At 31.0% G+C, this 14,215-nt stretch overlaps 1 protein-coding gene across 1 annotated transcript; it reads right to left on the bottom strand.

Moving 5' to 3' along the window:
* Positions 1-7,941: 7,941 nt before the first annotated feature.
* On the bottom strand, positions 7,942-14,143 carry LOC140449168 (uncharacterized). Its single transcript, XM_072542318.1, has 4 exons — positions 11,874-14,143; positions 11,066-11,770; positions 10,895-11,008; positions 7,942-10,308 (listed from the first exon to the last, which is right to left on the bottom strand). Exons 1-4 carry the CDS (start codon positions 13,992-13,994, stop codon positions 10,228-10,230), a joined length of 3,021 nt encoding a protein of 1,006 aa, XP_072398419.1. The 5' UTR covers positions 13,995-14,143; the 3' UTR covers positions 7,942-10,227.
* Positions 14,144-14,215: the final 72 nt, after the last annotated feature.

The raw sequence follows: 14,215 nt of genomic DNA on the forward strand, positions 1-14,215 counted from the left end.
CTACTTTTAGACTTATATTGTGACAGGCCAGATAATTCAATGGTTTTTGAATGAAAACCGTCAATTGTTCGAAGGTAAAAACCATTGCTGAAAGATCTACATCAATGGCTGGAAATAACTCAAACAAAAATACAATATACAAAATATACAATAAACAGTAATCTTCAGTTTCTATCATTTAATAATCTTTATTTGTACACGTTTGCAATTAATTTCGTCCTTGACAGTATTGAATAAAGGAGGGTTCGTTTTCCTAGCTGATTCCATTCGCAACTGGTTTTGGTTTAGTAAGTTCTTCGTTTTTCTTCGCCTGGATTCGGTTTTCTCTATAATTATATAATACACTCAAATATCACACTTCTGTTGTAAGTGGTATATTAAAATGTACCACTTATTAACTTATGTGGTATATATTAAATTTACCACTTACAACAAAAGTGTTTTACTTCGATGTTCAAGTTTTTTAACTATATGGTATACAGCCAACTCCCAGGAATGGTCCCTTTTTAAGTTTAAAATTATATAATAGTCCTAACAGTATTATAATCCTTACTGTAGGTAATGAAGCCTTGATATAGGCAACTGTTTTTACGTGGCTGAATAAATGTTAGAATGCTCCTGATGTTAGTACTCGAGGACCTCACAGGTTGGGCCATTGGATGTACAGCAAATGGAAGAGCATTATTTTCATGTGAAAGTAGTACATAAGAAACACATGAAACTAATTTATACACCTTGATAAATTTTTATTTGCGCTAGTAAAGTGTTTTATTGAAAATACAATCTAATCTATATTCCAGTCGTCGGAAAAAAACGGAAAAAATAGATTTACCAAGAATCTGTACGTCTTAGAAAAAACTGTTTCAAATAAAAAATGTAGTTGAGATAATTTTGAACAAAAACGTTTATTAATACTTTTTGTATAGCACGAACCGTTCTCTTAGAACCAACGCTTGAAGCGAGCGGCGATTTTGAATGTCAGTTACGTGCGCTAAATCAATGCTCCATAAAATTTGTATCAGCTCGACGGTAAAAATTCGATATCTTTTGATTGAGTCAGAGAACAATCGAACACAGAGAAGCGACAGTCCTTTGAAGTTACGTGGCCAAGCCGCCAATGACAGCTAACAACCAGAAAATTAATAGTCAGTGGGCATATCACACAATATAAATTCTTAAGAGCGTAGGCGCAAAATTTCGGGCCAATGTTTTTTAAATGCATTCATTTTTTTCGAATCCTGAAAAAACTAATAAGTATTTTTGAAAAATTTAAACGCAGAATGAAAGACTACATTATTACTGAGGGCCGAAAGTCCCTGAAAACTTCTATAATGTTTATTTTAATAAGTTACAGGGGTGAAAAAAAAAAAGAGAAAATTTAGTGGGATTTTTAATTTCAAATATCTCATTCAAAAAAACTTTTTGTTTATTCTAAGGGACTTTCGGCCCTCGGTAATAATGTAATCTTTCATTCTGTGTTTAAATTTTTCAAAAATATTTGTTAGTTTTCTCAGGATTCGAAAAAAATTATTGAATTTAAAAAGCATTGGACCGAAATTTTGCGCCTACGCTCTTAAGCGAAACAGAGAAATTACTAAAAATCTTAAAATTACAACAGAACAAGACTTCAAAATTGCAAAAACATGGTTGCAAATAAACAAACTTACATTAAATTATGAAAAAAATTAAATAGGTACTCATCTACTTTTTGCTATATACAAAAGTTGTCTGCCAATTTTTAATTCGTTAAATATAAATAACAAAGATCATTGAAGTTACTGCGTCATGCGCCAATGTTTTTCTTCTATTTCCTTTTACAATAACATTATCTTCAAAATGCAGTTCACAAATCCTATAATTATTATAAAGTGAATCCATTTTGAATAACAAATCTTCTCGTCTGCAAGCTTCTATCCACACTTTGGCACTACAAATTTTTAACAGAACATATTTTAAACAAAGAACTTTTTCTGTATTTATAAATAATACTTTATTACTTACAACTATAAGAGTATTAGTATATTCTCAGTATATTGTAAGTAATGAAATATTTAATTTTTGTCAATATCTAATCTTAATAAATTTACAGTTTTCTCCCGACTAAGTCACAAAAATGTCACTAAATATTGAGATATGCAACAAATAAAGTTTTAATATTTTTTATTTGTAATTCCCATTTAAAACTCCTAAATATTTTATGAACTTCGATCCATATATTTGATCTTTTTTATTTATATTTAACGAATTAAAAATTGGCAGACAACTTTTGTATATAGCAAAAAGTAGATGAGTACCTATTTAGTTTTTTCATAATTTAATGTAAGTTTTTTTATTTGCAACCATGTTTTTGCAATTTTGAAGTCTTGTTCTGTTGTAATTTTAAGATTTTCAAAATTATCGGTCTAATTATGTTTCCAACAATTTTTAGTTTGAGCATTTTAGTAATTTCTTTCTGTTTCGTTTAAGAGCGTAGGCGCAAAATTTCGGGCCAATGCTTTTTAAATACAATCTTTTTTTCGAATCCTGAAAAAACTAACAAATATTTTTGAAAAATTTAAACACAGAATGAAAGATTATATTATTACCGAGGGCCGAAAGTCCCTTAGAATAAACAAAAAGTTTTTTGAATGAGATATTTGAAATTAAAAATCACACTTAATTTTCTCTTTTTTTTTTTCACCCCTGTAACTTATTAAAATAAACATTATAGAAGTTTTCGGGGACTTTTGGCCCTCAATAATAATGTGGTCTTTCATTCTGCGTTTAAATTTTTCAAAAATACTTATTAGTTTTTTCAGGATTCGAAAAAAATGAATACATTTAAAAAACATTTGCCCGAAATTTTGCGCCTACGCTCTTAAATCAAATATTCTCGTGTATAAAACCCTCTATATATTTTTATTTCCTAAAAATACTATATTCGTATTGTTGTCTTCGAGCGCGCTTACACCCGGCCACCATCTGTTGATTTTTTGACCTGAGCCTTCGGAGACTTGCGTCTTTCAATAAAAGAAATAGCACTGACACCAAATTTAATGTTTTCATTTTGAACTATCCCTTGGCAGACCGAAGTTTATTTTTTATAGCTCGGACAGACACGTCGGCGTCGGCTTACTGTTCGAAAGTCTAATCAATACTATTATGTAATAACTAATAATAATTACAAAGCAATAGTAATTACCTGTTATTATTCTTAGGAAATCTAAATAAACTTATTCCTTTTCCTGTCACAGATAAACATCCGCGAATCGCACAAATATATCCAGACATTTTAAATATAAATTAAACTTTTAACTATAAACTATAACTATAAACTTATATATTTAACTATAACTATAAACTATAACTAGAACCTTTTAACTATAAATAAATTATATAAATGGTCAAATGCACTTGTTGTGTCGAGTATTTACCATAGACGCCTACGGACTATCGAAAACAACCAGAATTAAAGAATAAGCACGTGTTTTTGACAGTTAAACAACCAGAAAAATGGTACACGCTTTTGGACCGTTGTGTCGCTTCTATGTGTGTTCGATTATTCTATGACCGGCCCGAGAGCAGACACAGTCGCAAACGCTGAGCGACTATAGTGGATTGTGCATGTGATTTTGAGACTTTTTTATTAGAGAGATTCTTTTCTGGAAACACTAGATATGGAATACAGTTTGTAGACGACTTTTTCATATCCTGTTTTACTAAACTTAACAAAAAAACAAACTGAAGTTCATTCAAACGGAAGAACTGTGGAAACTTAACATCATTTCCTAATAAATAGTTGTTTATCAAAATTTTGAAGTATCCTTCTTTTTGTCTTCTTTTAAATATTGCATGTTTTTCTAATCTTGGAACACTTAACATTTCTTCGTCCTCTATTCCTTGTGCTAGCAGGAATTTTAACAATAATTATTCTCTTTTACATACGTTCATCGCTGCACAAATCTACTTGTTCACTAGACAACGGACTAATCAAGTCATCGCTTCAGTAAAAACACTCGGCTTGTGATCATCGCTTAGCGATCAATGCTCAGCTACGATCACTCAACGAGGATCGCAACAGACGCCCCAATAAAAACGTATCTTAAGATGAAAACTTGCTAACTATTTATCCACGCTTATTACTTTTAAGCTACTCAAACGATCCAATGATCATGCAACTGGAATTTCGATTAAATATCTATATCGAAATTCGCTAGACTTCAGAGACTTTGATGGAATGCTCATGTTGTGAAGATGGATGACGATAGACTACCAACTAGCCCTAGATGATAAAATACAGAGCAAAAAAAACGAAGACAATGGAAAAAATGGGAAAATAAATACTGATAAAGGGAAAATAGAACAGTGGCAGCAGAAAACTGCAACACCTGAGAACATTAAAGCTTATAGATTACCATACTTCATATGTTGGAGAAGAAAATTGAAGCGATCCAAGGCCCAATTTAAGATTTAGTAGCAATAGAAAAACAGTAACCTTATCTTAAACCTTTTATAATTTTTTTCCGAAGGTTATATTGTGGGTGGCCTAACTGTATTTAATAGTTTTGTAGTTTCGTATTCTTTGTCTTTATAGAGTTACATACCTTGTTAGACAGATGACAGATGCTTTGTTGTAGGGGCATTGTAGAGTGTAGGGGAAAAATCGGACATGGAATGGCCGGATTGTAAGAATGTGAGATCATGGTAAATAGTTAAAATATCCTTAACGGATTGTCATAGCCTATTTTACGTTAAATCAGAGGATTATAAATACAGTTTATAAACACAAGAGCAAAACTTTATTAATCATGAACCATTTTAAGAATAATTAGAACAAATTAAATTTGCAAAAGAATACATCATCAATAATAAAAAACGCCGAACAAGCTGTCAAAGCAGTATTATTTACATTACCAACACCAAGAAAATTAGATTAGTTAAAGAATGTTGTCAAATTATTTAACAAGATAGATAACTAATATTTTCTGTTTCAGAATCCCAAACAAAAAGGACAACGATTCATCGATCTCACTTCCAAGAAGAGTGTATCATCAAATAGTATGCCTGTGAACGCAAGAATCTTATATTTTGGATCCGATCTGGTACCTGAAAAGTCCAAACTGTGATACTCAATTAAACGTTTTTTTGATATACTTTGGATACTGTTATTTTGTATTGTAAAAGCGTTTGTAAATAAATATTTTAATTGAATAATGTTTTACTTTAATATAACAATTTTTTTATTGAAATGCTCACCGTGGTCAAGTTCAAAGCAACAAAAATCACCTAAACAAATAAATACAGACGTCTTTCATCTACCACGACAGATTTATCAAACATATTTTTTGTTGGCATATCGCCACACACTAATTCATATCCATAAAAACTTGATGTGCTAGTAAATCTCTCGAAATTTTGCTAAATTTGTTTGTTTGAAAATAATTTCGCAGACGTAAGTGTAGCCTTCCTTCTAAATATCCTTGGAAAGAAACCAAATGTGTTTCAAGCGGAAATTGGCGATATTGGAAGATGCCAATCGGTAGTGGATGACAGATTGCACTCAATCGAAGTTTTCATTGTGTATTACTAGTTTTCATTGTAGGTAAACATTATTTTTTTATGTTAAAATACTAGAAAAAGTTATGACAAGAAAAGATCTAATAAATAATTGAATCTTATAATATAAAGAAATTTCTGTTTATATTTTTTGTGTATGTTTTGAGCAATAGGGCCTTATAGGGCATTTCAAATAAAAGAAGAGATTGATTTACTGTTGGTAAATATTGACAATAAGAATGCAAGAAAGTACCTCACTAAATTACATTATTTTCAAAAGTTACAGTGACTTTTTTTTATCTTCTTAAATCTCATCTTCAACACTTCTTAAATCTCATTTTCCCATTACGGTCATAATTATTTTCACATACATACTACACCTTTGGAATTCGTGTCCCTTAAGAAATTGCCTGAAGAAGTAGTTCGTGCATTTATATTTGCACTCCATTCCCATGATCATAGTCTTTGTCCATGCCACCCTTCGCTCGTTTACCCAGTCTTCCTGTTAGGGTTTCAGAAAAACCATTTAATTTTAGCTGATATTCTCACCTCTGACATCAATTGCAACAGTTCTTCTTTAAATGTTGTCACAAGCTGTTTCAAAATGTTTGCTATACCCAATCAGCACTTATTTTTAAGTGCCTAACCTTTGCGGTTACTCTTAAGTGACTTTTTCCTACTATTAGAGTAAGCATAGTTGACTGTTTGTTAAAGTAGCATTCACTTCAGCCAAAGATAAGTCGTATTTCGATGATTTCGGAAAAACCGTTTAATTTTAGCTGATATATTCTCACCTCTAACCTTTGCGCTTACTCTTAAGTGACTTGTTCCTACTATTAGAGTATGCATAGTTGACTGTTTGTCAAAGTAACATTCACTCGAGCCAAAGACAAGTTTTATTTCAATGATTTCAGAAAAACCGTTTAATTTTAGCCGATATTCTCAACTCTGACATTATTTGTAATAGTTCTTCTTTTAACATTGTCATAAGCTGTGTCCAAATGTTTGCTATACCCAATCAGCACTTATTTTTAAGTGTCTGACCCCTGCGCTTACTCTTAAGTGACCTTTTCCTACTATTAGAGTATTCATAGTTGACTGTTTGTCAAAGCAACATTCACTTGAGCTAGAGACAAGTCGTATTTCGATAATTTTAGAAAAACCGTTTAATTTTAGCTGATATTCTTACCTCTGACATCATTTGCAACAGTTTTTTTAAATGTTGTCATCATCCGCCTGGGAATATTTATTATACTTTCTCAGCACTGATTCTTAAGTGCTAGATCGTTGCACGTACTCTTAAGTGAATTTTCCCTTAATAATAAGGTTTTTTAAAGTTCTGGCTGTTTTAGTCCTTTAACAAAGAAATATTTGATACAGAGAAAGTGCATCGGTGATTCCAGACAAAGCGTGTGATATTAGCTACTATTCTTCACTCTCGCATTATCAAGTTTTGCTTTTAGTGATGCCCTAAGCCGATTGGAAATGTTTGTAGTGCCGAAACAGCACTTATTTTTAAGTGCCCGATCTTTTAAGTGAATTATCCCTTACTATTAAGTTCTGGTCGCTTTAGCCCTATGACAAAGTAACATTTGATGCAGAGAAAAGTTTATCATTGATTTCAGAAGAAGCGTGGTATGATATTCTAATATTCTTCACTTTCGCATTATCAAATTTTCCTTTTGATGATACCTTAAGCCGCATGAAAATGTTTGCAGTACCCAATCAGCACGTATTTTTAAGTGCTGGACCATTGCGCTTACTTTCAAGTGAATTTTTCCGTTACTATTAAAGCCTTTTAAAGTTCTGGCTGCTTTAATCCTCTGTCAAAGTAACATTCACTTTGTTATGATGTTCATTAATCAATTAATGAATGATATAAATACATGCTGCTAATTAATTAAAACCACAAGACTTTATTGACCACATTATCGTCACAGGAAGCCATTATAAGCTGGCGATCTTTATGTAACCCACTTTACATTAGAGAGTAGTGTGTAGAGGTTAACTCATAACACACTTGATCAAGAGAAAACTAGTGTTTTGCTGATTTCAGACTGTTGCAAAATATGGAATGGTCCTGCTTTTTAACGCTATCATAAGCGACACGGAATAACACTTATTATTAAGTAAACAACTTTTAAGCTTATTCTTAGCTAAAATATTCCTTTTACTTTTCAAAGTTCGTTCAAATATCAATAATATTTATCTTATTACCCCCGTAAAATTGGAAATTGTGTCGTTTTCTACATATTTCAGAATCCTTTTCACTGACTTATCCGTCCTTACTCTTAAGTCAACGAATTAGAACCCTTTCCACCCGTAAATCTTTTGTGAGCAGCTCTGTCAAATCATACACCCTTTGTGTATGTCCATTTGTAATAAAATAAAAAAAAACGATAAAAATGTTGATAAATATTTATTTTTAAAAAAACTATTATAAAATATCATACAAGAATAAAAGAGATTTTAAATCAAATCACAAACACTAACCTAGAAAAAAATTTTATACGAGGGGCGACCAAAAAGTATGAACACGAGGACTATGTGAATCCCCAGAGATATTTTTCTTCAAATTGGCATCTGTTGTCATGCATAGGCATTAAATACGAAGGAGGATGTAACACATCATGAGCCTCAGTCCGTAAGGAAATGTCATACCAGCATAAATTAATCTGAGATTCCTTTGATCATTCTTTACCTCATTTTGCTCAATGCAATTATTGCCTTCAATTGCGATTATATGGAAAATTTATAACATGCATTATAAAATTACACTAAAGTATATCGATTTTTTACAAATCTTTTGTTCATACTTTCTGACTGCTCCTCGTAAAAGTATTTTGTCTTTTAAGAAAAATGTGTATTATACGCTAAAAAGGAAATGGGCATGCAGTTTTATATCATCGGTAAAGAAACGTTGAAAGATTCGTTCGGATCTTCTTTCATATACATTTTCAACCAAAAACTTTTCTTTATTGTCAGGAATTGTATCGTCACTATAATATTACATTACATTGAAGACTGGACATCGTTAATGGGCCAAATACAAGAATTAAAAAAATTTTAGTGACCTATAAAGTGTCCATTATCGATGGCCAGTCTTCAATTATGGTTTGAAACATACACTGAAACTCATTTTGGTTTTTCCAAAATAAAGTACCTAGATCAAAAGTGATGTAAATAAAAAAGAATCAGTCACAAACTCTTAGAAATAAAGATAGTCCAGGAAACGAAAGTTTTCACCTCACAATTTTTTCAGAAAAGATTCATTTCGGTGGGTAGTCCAAGGATCAAAATCTATATGATGCCAAAAAAAGCCTCTTTTACCATGGGGTAGTTGCCATCCCTTCTAGGGGGTGGAAATTTTTCATAATATTTTGACCGCAAAAATTGGTATAAAAATTAATTCCAAGCAAAGAATGTTGTATAAATTTTTTGAAAAATTTAATAGTTTTCGATTTATTGGCCATCGAAAACGTTTTTGAAAAAATCAATGTTTTTAATCAGTTGTCTGATAATAACTCAAAAATTATACGTTTTATAAAAAAACTGTTATTAATACAAATGTACATTTTGAAAAAATAAAAAAGATTTCTTTAATACTAATATTAACTGAGCTATACTTTATTATAGGTTAGCAGCAAGAAAGGCGCAGTGCATCAGACTGGGGTTATTCTGTAACCCAACTTGTATTCCAACTATAATATATGTGAAATTTGTATTATTATAATTTTAAATATATATATTAAAAGGTTGTGTTAATTTGATAGGGGTTGTATTGATTTGATGATAATTTAAGATTTTTTATACATTTTGGCAATGAGGACCTACTTTTCACTCTTAAGAAAAGGTTGAAATATTTAAAATTTATACCTAATACACCAAACAATCATTATTCAATTCATCTTAACCAAATTTACTGTTTATAAACTTTTTTGTAGAGTTCGGAATAAGGGGTAGTTTCCACCCTTAAAAAATAAATTTTAAAGGGTTGAAATATTCAGAAATTATATTAAGAATATCAAACTATTATTTTCTAAATCATCCAATCCAAATTTTATCCTCCTTAAGGTTTTTTTTTACAAATTTGAGCAATTAGCAAATTATCAACAGTTGTAGTTAGAGTATCAGACAACTGAACTAAATTTCACTCTTTTTAAGCCTGTTTATAGTTTTCGCCCTTAAAAAATAAAAAGCTCCGGTTACGATATAGATTTGGAAGCATGCAAATCGATCTTTTCCAAAAAATTTGCAAGGTTTTGTCCTTTTTTAAGATTTATTTCCTGAACGAAGAGGTTTTATAGAGAAACCCTAATAATAAAGCCTATAATAATAATTTTCAAAACATTTTGAGATATTGTCTATAAACAAAAACCAATATTTTCTTTTCTGTCAAAAAGAAGTAAAAGAATACATTTTTGAACAATTTTACACATAGAGAGAAAATGAAGAAAAAATAAGAAAGCAGTAAAAGTTTTCTCTTAAAACCTGATATAAATATAGTAATGTAAACATACTAGACAATATGGCAGATCAATAACGTAAAATTTGTAATACCTAAGAGCTGAAATTTTTAAACATGCAATATTAATGTAAAATAATTTGTAAAAAATATAGGCAAAAAGTTCCCCATGGCACTGGTATAATACTTGGTTGTCTTTGTTCATTAAATCACTGGCAATAGATGTTCTACTCTATAGTTAATTCATGTTTGTCTTCCTCAGCAAAACGAGCGTTAATTTTGGCAGCCCATGCATTGAATTCAGCTTCCTAAAATCATGTATAACATAAATATAGAAAGTCGTTTTGATGAACTTTGTGTAAATCAAATACATTGTTCAAAACATTGTACAAATTTTAATGTTATAAATCTAAAAACAAAATGGAAGAAACACCCATACATTTTCACCCTAATCTAAATATGTAGCCCTATGTATTATATAAATACAGCCCTAAAAAGCTAGTAAACATTGTAAGAAATACTGCATTGTTCTCAGATTGTTAAAAAGCATTATAAACACCAATTAAATCTAGTCAATATGTACTTTAATGGACAATCAGAATATACTAAGGCATTGCCAGTATATCCAAAGAATAAATATAATTGGAAAGAAATAAGCTAGTATAAGTTAAAGTATTAACAAATCAGACACACATTGGAAGATTTTCCAAAAATTTAGCTTGGACATACAGGTAGAATGTTTAAAAACCTTATACTGGAGCATAAGGTTCCAAAAATCCAATAAATACCAATATAACTATATGTCTAAATAATAAATAGAAATATTAAGCAATTGAGATAAAACATATAATCAAATATCAAGATCTAAAGATTCAGAAGAAATTACCAACATACCTCAGATTTTGTCATCATATTTTTCTTCTTTTTCTTAGCTATTTTCTCTTCCTCAGCATCAACACCATCACATTCTTGTTTGTTTCTCTTTTTCTTTGGATATTTCATAGTTGGCTAAAACAAAAATACTAATGATGCATTTATTTGGAGTGTACAGACAAAGAACCTTACCAGTTCGATGCTGAAATTTACACCATTGTCTTGTTCCACATCTTCAAACAAATGAATATCAGCATCTGGAATTTCTTCATAGCTGTTATCAAGTATGGAAGGTAAAGCATTATCTAAACCTTGATCATTTTTATTTTTTGGAGATTCATCTTCATCACTTTTGTTTTCTAACTTCTTCTCTAGTATTAATCTTCTATAACTTCTTTGTAGAGGTCTGACATGTACTTTTTCTAGATTATTTTCTTTATCAATAATAGACATATTAGGAGAAGCCATCACTGGTTCTTTGCCCCATTTAGGAGTAGATATGGGTATATTTTGTGGCTTGGAAATAACTGAAAGGTCAGGGGATGCTAGTACAGTCTCCACATCCTTTTTAGGAGTAGAAATTAGATGTTCCTGTAGCACCCCTAATACTCTTCTTGGTTTGGCAATGTTAAACTCCTCATAATCAAACAAACTGGGCTCTGAAGGTCTCTCCAAATGTTCATTGGCACTATCTATAAAATCTAGCATGCTGGTTTGAACTGGAGGCTTTGGAGCTGGTTCTGGGCGTTTGTTAGCTGATAGTGCCTCTATTCTCTTTGCAAATTCATAATCAATCACCATTTCTTGTTGACTACTAGGAAGACCATTCTGTTTTATCTTTAGTAGGTACGGATTGCGCTTGAATATCCCTGGAAGTCTCCAAGGTTGTTGTTTCCTCTGCAAATAATAATTATATCACTGATCTACTAATCTACTAAGAATAACTAAGTATATGCACTAAGGTGGAAATGAAGAAACATAAAAAGACATAATCACTTACCCTATTACTCAACCTCACTGGTTTTTCTGGAGTAGTTTCACTAACTTCTTGAAAACCAAAGAACGGGTCATCTTCTTCTTCACTCTCATCACTCCAACTGTGCTCAAAATCAGTATTATTATAAGTATCATGGCAAGTATCATCTGAAATCACTGGAATGTGATCTACAAATTCTCTGTGCAAGTTCCTGGTGTTATCCACTGGATTAGCCTCCAAAGAAGTTACATTTCTGTCTCCCACTGTATCTTTTTGCTGGTTTATTGTACTATTGAAGGAAGTATGCGATATTGTTGAACTTAACATCATTTTTCTAAAAGCTTCTTCTCTCAATATACTTTTTTCTGATAATGATGAAATAGAGGAATTATTTAAAGCTGCAAAATATTCATCTTGAAGGGAGTTACCATGTAAAACATGAATTTCAGATCTATCAAAACCTTTAAAGCCATCTTCTATGTCAGACTCTCTTTCTTGTAAAATACTATTATCAAAACCTCTAAATCCATCTTCGAAATCATCACTTATATTTACAAAGTTTATAGTTGAATCATTAACTGTCTTTTGCACAACACTTTCAGTTTTCGACTTATCCATTTCTACACTATTTGGGGAGATAACAATCTCTTGTAGTATCTGGACTTTTTTCATTGAAGCTGGTTTCATTTTAGGATCATTTGTCTGAGGAGTTGGCATGGTTGGAGGACTTTTTTGTTCATTCACTTTTTTCATAACTCTCTTCAACACATTCTGAATATTTTGATTGTAAGAAGCTACTGGTTTTGGCTTCTTTTTTACCCTTTTTTTCTCTTTTCTCTCAATTCTTTCCAAAAAGCTGTGCATCGTTTTATTAAACTTTCCAGAATCATTCAAATTTTTCTTCTTTCTGGGCATGTCTTGGTCTGTATCAACTATGTCAAATTCGTAGGGATCCTCGATAGGGATCCCAGGTTTTTTAAGAACAGGTACAGGTTGCTTATATACAGGTACTTTAGGTTTTGAGATAATTGATACATTTTGAACAATTCGACTGGTTAAAGTAGAATCTTCAAAAGATTCTTCTATGTAATGTTTATTGATACCTTTTCTTAGTCTTTTCGCTAATGGTACACTTTCTCTACTAGTGATATTCTGCACCAAAGGTTTGTCACTTGATGCAGTCTTACTCAGATCTGTTTTCTTTTTACCTGATATGTTGTGTCCAGAATTTTTAACTTCCATGTGTAATTTATTTGATATTTCTGTGTCAATTGCTCCAGCTGCCACTTTATTCTTTTTCTTTACATTATTTGGTGTAACCTTTGTTAAATGAACAACTAAAATCTTATTTTTCCCTTGTTCTTTACTTGATATGTTTGTGTCATCTTTTCTCAGAGATTTATCTGCCTCTTTATTCTTTCGATTTGGTGTAATATTTATTAAATCAACAACTAAAATCTTACCTTCCTTTTGTATATTTGATATTTCAGTATTTTCTCCTATTAGAGTATTGTCTAAATGTTCATTCACTTTACTTGTACTGTTCGGTGTAATATTTTTTAAATTAACAAATACATTCTTTTTACATTCAGTTTTATCTTTGTTAAGAGGCTTACCTTCAATTTCAGCGAATTTTGTACTATTTTTAACCCGTATTTTCTTTTTATTTTTAATATTAGACTGTTCTTTAATTGTTGGAACATTTTCTTGGTTATTTTGACTTGAACCAGATATTTCTCCTTTTGGTTTAAGTATGTTGTCCTTCTCCACACCCAAGTCATGACCTATTTGGTTAATATCCTTTACTGAATTTTTAGTTTTGCCAGATTTGAGTAACTCAGTCTTCTTTGATCGATTTTTATTACCAAAATCATGCATACAAACCGTCGTACTTTCATCAGTGTTAACATTTTTTAGTTTGTTTCTAATAACTCGCTTCTGTGACTGATTTTCAGATGATGGTTTTTCATTTGCCCCTGGTTTGTTTTCTTTGTTTTTGTTCAACCTGGTTTTCATTCCAACCACTTTTTCTTTAGATATTTCATTACAATTGGACATGTTTACATTAGCACAATCAGTTAATGGTTGTCGTGAAATCACTTTAAAGTCTTTTAGTGAACTAACTACAATGTTGTGGGTTCTCATATTATGTTACATTTACGTGTTTTCTCCGGGTATAAAGTTAAAATTATACTTTAGCACTGTTTTTAACGGAAGCATCTTCTTAAAACATTTCCCGCGAAACTGTAAACAGACATTTTCAGATTTTCTTTATGATTGACGTTAAAAATAAAAATGACATACTTCAATTGTCAAATTCAAAATTTTCACCATTGGCATTTTTACATGATTTTCGTAAAAGGATC

This window comes from Diabrotica undecimpunctata, chromosome 8, assembly GCF_040954645.1.
Source record: "Diabrotica undecimpunctata isolate CICGRU chromosome 8, icDiaUnde3, whole genome shotgun sequence".
Taxonomy (NCBI): Eukaryota; Metazoa; Arthropoda; class Insecta; order Coleoptera; family Chrysomelidae; genus Diabrotica; species Diabrotica undecimpunctata.